Source organism: Chlamydomonas reinhardtii, chromosome 11 (assembly GCF_000002595.2).
Source record: "Chlamydomonas reinhardtii strain CC-503 cw92 mt+ chromosome 11, whole genome shotgun sequence".
Lineage (NCBI taxonomy): Eukaryota > Viridiplantae > Chlorophyta > Chlorophyceae > Chlamydomonadales > Chlamydomonadaceae > Chlamydomonas > Chlamydomonas reinhardtii.
In genome coordinates, this window is record NC_057014.1 from 2,459,786 (window position 1) to 2,466,614 (window position 6,829).

Consider the following 6,829-nt stretch of genomic DNA (forward strand, 5'->3'; position numbering starts at 1 on the left):
GCAGAGAGCCTACCTTTACAGTTGGCTGCTTATGACTTTAAGGTTACCATATGTGAACGGCCGCACGTTTGTAAAGCGTCAGCGCTGCCACGGCTTGCTGCCTGCCTCCACAGCAGCAGCGATGCAGGCTTTGCTGCGCGCCCCCCGCCGTGCCGCTTACCCCCGGCAGGCCTACCGTGTCTCCCCTTCCTAACCTGCCCCCAGGGCCTGCCCCCTTTTGCCTCGCCCAGACATCCGCACCTAACCATTGCATCGTACCAAACAAATTGACAAAGCATCGCAAAGCATGAGTATTTCTGCGACCAAGCAAAGTCTGGCGCTGTTTAGTCCACTGACCGGCATGCAATCCACAAGTATCGCCTAGCTCCAGATGGTCCTGGACTGGAAGCCATGGAAGTACAGCCCTACCAAGGACCCCGTGCCAGGACCCTGAGGCAACCCCCGGGAACAAAACAGTTCTGCCCGCGGGCCATTACACCCGCACTACGCCACACCCTAGTTGGACATCCCCTCGCACCGCAGCGCAGACATCTCTCGCTGTGGTGTCACGTGAAAGCACGCCAGCTCTCGTCTCTCCACTCAATACCCCAGGTGCCATTAGATGCCTAACCCCTTTTGCGCACATACACGCAGCAATATTGGACAAACGCGGCGTGACGATGTAGCAATTCACAACACGTATATTATAACATTAGATGTCACTGGCAATAGGCGCAGCAGCAGCCGCTGTGATCAGGAGCCCCGGATCCAACAGTAATAGCGCACACCGGCGGCTCAAACGGGAAACCGATTGACCCAATTCTCCTTTCTATAAGATTCCGTGGCACATATTGAGCCTAATAGCCCGCCCTGCCATTGAAGGGTTCCGTTTTAACCGCTGTGCCCCCACCCCACATGACAATACCCCGTCACCACTCACCAGCCCCATACTTGAATTATGTTCCGTAGCCAATTTATGAATTGCAGTTTTCGTGAAAGTATTAAGCGCCACAAGGGCGCCCCGGCAGAGGATAAGTGACAGGGCGTTTGTGCCTTAAAAACAGTCATGTGCGAGCCTTGTCGGTCTCGTGGCGCCCATCATTGAGCCCATAGCAACCATACCAAATCAAGGCAGATGCACGGATTCGATAATGGCCAAGGACAGAATGCACTGATGTACATACGACTTTGAGCGCACGGCAGCACCACTGGCGGCAGCAAGAGGCAATTTGAAGTAGCTAGTAGTGCCTAGGATGACACCAGGCCTGCTGCCCCCTGGGGCCGCCACGACTTCAGGCTGTCACAGCTTGCGAATCGTGAAGAGCCGCGCCAGGGCCTTGCCACCCCTGCATACCGAGAATCAGGCAGGACACAAGTGTTCCGTGATAACAAGCACGCAGGTGTGGGCTTGCCGTACAAGTGCTCGCATCCTGACATCCCTATTGCACCTGCCACCTCCTGGCCGCGATCCGCCCGACCACCCAGTTATGCAACGCGGGCCCGGCGCACCAGAAGGTGGGGTGCAGCTCGATGATGGAGTCCTCGATCACCTCCACCTCCCAGCCCGACTGCCGGTTGAACACCGACAGCAGATCCGGCACCGTGATGCGCCTGTGCGTGTTTTGAACGTTTGTACAGGGGCCGTGATGGGCACTGGGTTAGCAGCAGGCAAGCTGGCCCCAGCAGGCCCCAGCACCCCACAGTCCCAGGCCCCGGGCAAATCCCTGACGCTCTTCGCATCCACGCTGAAGCCCACCCGCGCATATGCGCTTCTCCTGCTCCACCCGGACTCTCGCCATCCCCCGCCCTCTAGCTGCTCTCCTACCGTAGCCCCTCCTCTTCCCCACCTCCCCATCTCCGCCCTGCCATCCGTCCATGCCCCACGCACCGCGGCCCGCCCGGCCGGCCTTCCTCCTCGCTCATGCAGTTCATGACCAGCAGGCCGCCGCGCCGCAGCAGCCGCCCCAGCACTGCCACGTAGCGCTCGCGGTCGGCGTCACCAAAGCAGTGGAAGGTGGACGAGTCCAGGACGCAGTCGTAGGCACCGTCAGCGTCGGGACCGCACAGCGCCTGGTGCTGCCGGGCCGGGTCCAACTCAAGCAGGTCAGCGGCCTGTAGCAAGGTCGTGGGCGGGTGGGACATGAGGTTGGGAGGTGAGGGGTGCATTGTCAGGGCACGTGACGTAGAGTGACGTAGGCGGGTTAAATCGTTACTCATGCTTGTGTCCCATTCCGCCCTGCCCCGCTCCACCGTGCCGTGAAAGCGTGCCCCGTCCAGTGCCCGTAGTGAGAGTCACCTACCAGCATCTGCACCTTGCCACACATGCCGCGCAGCTTGGCCTTGGCAGCCGCGAACTCCAGGCAGCGCGGCACCTGCGCGCCAACAAAACAACAGCCGCCGGATGGTTGGGATCTGTTCACGGCACGGACGCTCATGGCATAACTATAATTTGTACGGATGCCATGATTATTGCCCTGACACCCCAGTGCACAGCTCGTGCAGCAATCGGTCGCCGCAATCACTGCACCGTTTCCGAAGACCCGCATACACGCTCCCACCACGCCTCAGCATTTGCCCACCCATGAAGCCAGCCCCTGACCCACCACGTCCACCGCCGTGACGTGCGCCTGCGGACATGCCTTCTGAATGAACAGGGCGTTATCGCCGATGCCGCAGCCCGCGTCCAGGACCCGCCCGGAGAAGCAGCGACCGCGCAGAACCAGGTCACGGACAAACTGCTGCGGGCTGTGCATGTGAGCGCATGGGTGCACGGGATGCGTGAGTACACCGGTGGGTAGGACGGGGGTAACCAAGGAATGCGACTGTTTGCAATGCGTGGTACGCAGCATTTTAGCTACGGAAGCGGGAGCTGTGAGTAAACTAGGCCAGTACCGTATGTAGTACAACGGGATAACTAAAGGGCGCGGACACCAGCCATAGGGGCAGTTGCACAGCTGTCACTGTCACCTGCTGTCACCGTGGCTCATCACAAGTTCCGGCAATTAACAGCAGCCGACGCATAACTGTAGAGACGCGCGCCGGCTCACCGGTGTATTTCCCAGGGCGCTAGCCCTGTGCCGGCCACTCGTGCCAGAACCTGTATCAATGCCATAGAAAGTACACATACCGTAACTTTACGCAATCACCGCGCACCTCCCTGAAAATTTTAATTATTTTCGCACCGCGCACCCCTAAAATGATAATTATTGTGCACCGCGCACCCCCACTTGGGGCTGTTTCACACTTCCGCGCACTCAAGACATGCGCACTTCATACGCAGTGCAGACGCCTTGTAACTGGCAACCCACCATACGTCTCCTCGCCTCGCCTCAGTTGCCGTTAGCCTCTAGCGATATGGATATGGATATAAAGCACAGGTGGCGAAACTGGGGGGTTTTAGCGATTTTTCGTTGAATGCACGCCCATCCGGGTAATTTTGCACCACCGCGCACCCCCTCCAAGATTATTATGACAACTCCGCGCACCCCCCCCTGGGGTGCGCGGTACTGCAGCATTCGGTAAATTTTAATTAATTACATGCGCGGTGATCTCCTTAAGGTACGGTATCATCGCCTTAGTTGTTTGGCACATTCTCAAGGGCAGCGGTGAACACGTGAAGTGGTAGACCAGGGCTCTGGCAGACCATACCCTGCCTACCTAAGCTTTAGGTTCTAGGCGCGGAGCGCCGCGGCTGCTTTGCCATCCGGAAAGCCCGTCTTCCATCCTGCCCCCATTGTCTACAACTGAGCATTCCCCGCGCCACGCACCTGCCGTTTAGGCGCGCCGCCAGCCTGGGGTGCGGAGTTGTGCTGGTGGCTGGAAATGAAGGAATGCACCGAATCTGGGACCATTGGCGGGACGCAGGGGCGAGTGAGCGAATCAGCGGTGAGGGAGTCGGCAGCGACAGGACGGGTCAGCCGGTGGCCTTTGGCCACACGTACCTATGCTCTTTGTGTCGATGAGGTCGCTGGCCGCGACGTCGAAAAAGATATCATCACATGATTCCTCCCCTACCGACGAAATTGACCGTAGGACGTCCTCAGAAACGTCAGCGAACGGCGCGAAACGTGGCTGCTCGCGAATGGCCGCGATGCACTCGACGGCTTCCTGCGCTAGGGCGCCGCCGGGTTTACTTTGCAGCATATGTGAAGCTGTTGCTGAGAGGTGGCGAGGCCCACCACCACAGATTAGCGCGAGTAAGTGAGAGTCAAGTAAAACAGCTGCGTTTTGGCACTTAGGCACCCGCTCGTGCGCCTTAGCTCCGAATTGACACCTTGGATGTACGAGCTATTGTTGTTATGATAATAGGTAAGCGTCACGGCGACGGCCACTGCGACTGGCGAGCCAGACTGCTGTGAACGGCCTGCTGGGCGGCCTCACTATAACAATAAGTTTCGCCTGCTGTTGTAAGTAGTTGTTGATAGTGAGCACAAAATAAACTAGGCTTGCGTTGCAGGTTTGCACGAAAACTGGGCCTGTGGATGTGCACCGTAGGGGAACTTACTTCCTGTTACTTCCTGTTAGGCGAAAACCGCTCCTCGACCTCGCCTACCGACAACCACGTAGCCTTATTACAGTATGATGCTAGAGTTACTCTGATAATAGCGCCGGTCACAACGTACGGGGAGGGTAGCTCAGAGTAGCTCAACCGCGCGCGCCCCTCTCGCAGTCTCTCGCGTAGCAGGCGCAAGCAGACGCGTATGGATTAACGAAGTAATATCAGATCCGTGATAGCGTAAAAGGGCTACGTCGTTTCGTGCTCGGTGCCAGATTTCTTATCAATCCCCGTGTCTTATCAACCCCCGTGTAGGAACTCCTACGTCCCCCTGCGTTCCTTCCTACCTCCCCTGGTCAGGGCGACGTGACACGGCTTCAGGGTAGGCAAGTCAGATTATAAAGCTGTGTCCCGAGGAACTAGTTACGACCAGCCCAGACGACGATTGTGAATGGAAGTATGTCCCGCGCCCGCGCCGACCTACCAGCACGCCTACCAGTCGGTGGGCTGGGGCTGGAGCGCGCTTTAGGCGAATGCGTACCGGGCTCCAACACAGATCCGGGCCCACACTGCCGCTGCCAGGCCATGAAATAGTCTGCTCATCCTCTATGGGCGCGATCCATTGTGGCCTGGTGGGAACGCCATAAATCAAGGTAACAGGTGCGACATCTGTTGGCGGGGGGCGGGAGCTGCACTCATGTGGGCTGCACGTGCAGCCCGGATGGAAGATTGGGACGATTCGAGCTACCTGCATGAGAGGTACATGGCGTACGGACCTCCGTGTTGGGGCGGGGGAGGACCGAGGCTGGGGATATTCTGATACTTCATACGGTACTTGCCATGCCGTTTCATCTTCCCGCATAGGTGTGCACGTCCGTTCCGGCCTTCCGTTACTTACTGGTGCCCTAAACGCAGGCGCGCGTGAACGCACTGCAGTCCGCAAAATCTCGCAGCACTTTCATATTCATCCACACACCGCCAGTAAAGGGCCACCCTTGTCCGTCTTATCGGCCCTGTTCGCGGCCTTCGTGCTTGCCCCGAGCCTGCCCGACCGCCACGCATGCCACGTGTGACTGTTGCCCAGTCAAGACTGCCTGTGAGGTCACAGCGTTGCGCCATGCTGTATCATGAATGAGTGCAGAGACACGGACACGCACTGTGAATGGAGCGGTGGGGCCTTGGAAATGCGGTCTGGTCTACACAAAAGAGTACATATCACCTTACATGTCACCTCCAGTGTAACCCCTCCATGAGAGCGTGTACCGTATCGTCCTGTCTGGCCAGCATCACTTCTTCACGGCTTCACACACCCTCAAGCCACCACAGCAGATAGATGGGTGCAGCTGAGCAATAGGTGTCGCCATGACGGTGCGCAGCCCTGGAAGACACTGCAACAGCGGGCAGTGCGCTTCCTGGGAAAGGTTCACACATCGGCATGCAGCCACTGGCATTCTGGCAGTCTATCCTCTAGCACCGACTGTGGCCTTCGAAGTATAGCATAGGACCATCGCTCAGGGTGAACACTGGGAGGAATGCGGGTGGAGGGGTCAAAAAACGCGATCAGGACTAGAATTGACGAGTGTTGCGGAACTAATGCGTACGTAGACCAGAGCGGAAGGCGGAGTGGGCTTGCAGGCGGCACGAGAGTAGGCAGTCAGTAGCGCAAGTTGCGAATTGATATAGAACCCGGTACAGACTACAGAGTAGCTAAGACCGAAAGGCAAGGCACAGGCAATTGATGAATGGAAGGGATCTACCATACTCTTAGCACCTTGCACCCTTCCTGCTTCCAAGCCGCTTGCTGTATTATCGCCGTGTTCTTCTGCGTCACTGCTGACCTGTGCCTGCCTGTGCAGCAGGGCCCAAGCAGGTACGGCATCAGGCTACCGTAGGCTACCGCAGGCTAGCGCTTAGCATTTGCATGCCCCAGAGGAAGCCGAAGGGCTCTGGCATTCAGCAGGGACCAACAAACGGTCCCGTTCCCGAAGTATGTGCCTGTCAGCAATCCGATACTCTAGACCCTGTTGTGTGTGGTTACAAGGTGGTGAGCACGACATGCATTCCTGTCCTTGTAGAAACCGAGGCCCGGGCCGGGGGGCCCTTATAACGCCTGCAACACTTATATATGCAGCTAGTTTGGTCCCCGAATGGGGGTGCTTCTGCTGCTGTGCTCCCAAATGGAATCTAGTAACGCGGCTAACCTGGCTGGGTCCGTGTTCTGCATAACGGCCTGAAAATCGATCTCGCTACCCAAACGCAACTGGTCATAGGCCGTACACCGCATGAGCACATGATTCTCATCTTCGACTTCATTTGCAACACATAATGGGCAAATCCTCTCCTCCCTAGGTCGTC

General features: G+C 57.7%; 2 protein-coding genes across 2 annotated transcripts; both read right to left on the bottom strand.

Annotated features, from left to right (window-relative positions):
* Positions 1–3: 3 nt before the first annotated feature.
* Positions 4–4,727, bottom strand: CHLRE_11g475550v5 (uncharacterized protein). The gene is made up of 8 exons (XM_001701960.3): positions 3,921–4,727; positions 3,747–3,820; positions 3,027–3,076; positions 2,583–2,724; positions 2,280–2,351; positions 1,868–2,091; positions 1,489–1,590; positions 4–1,325 (listed from the first exon to the last, which is right to left on the bottom strand). The coding sequence occupies exons 1-8, from the start codon at positions 4,120–4,122 to the stop codon at positions 1,280–1,282; spliced, it is 912 nt and encodes a 303-aa protein (XP_001702012.2). The 5' UTR covers positions 4,123–4,727; the 3' UTR covers positions 4–1,279.
* Positions 4,728–4,781: 54 nt separating this feature from the next.
* Positions 4,782–6,157, bottom strand: CHLRE_11g475576v5 (uncharacterized protein). Its single transcript, XM_043067617.1, has one exon. The coding sequence runs from the start codon at positions 5,923–5,925 to the stop codon at positions 5,761–5,763; it is 165 nt and encodes a 54-aa protein (XP_042919622.1). The 5' UTR covers positions 5,926–6,157; the 3' UTR covers positions 4,782–5,760.
* Positions 6,158–6,829: the final 672 nt, after the last annotated feature.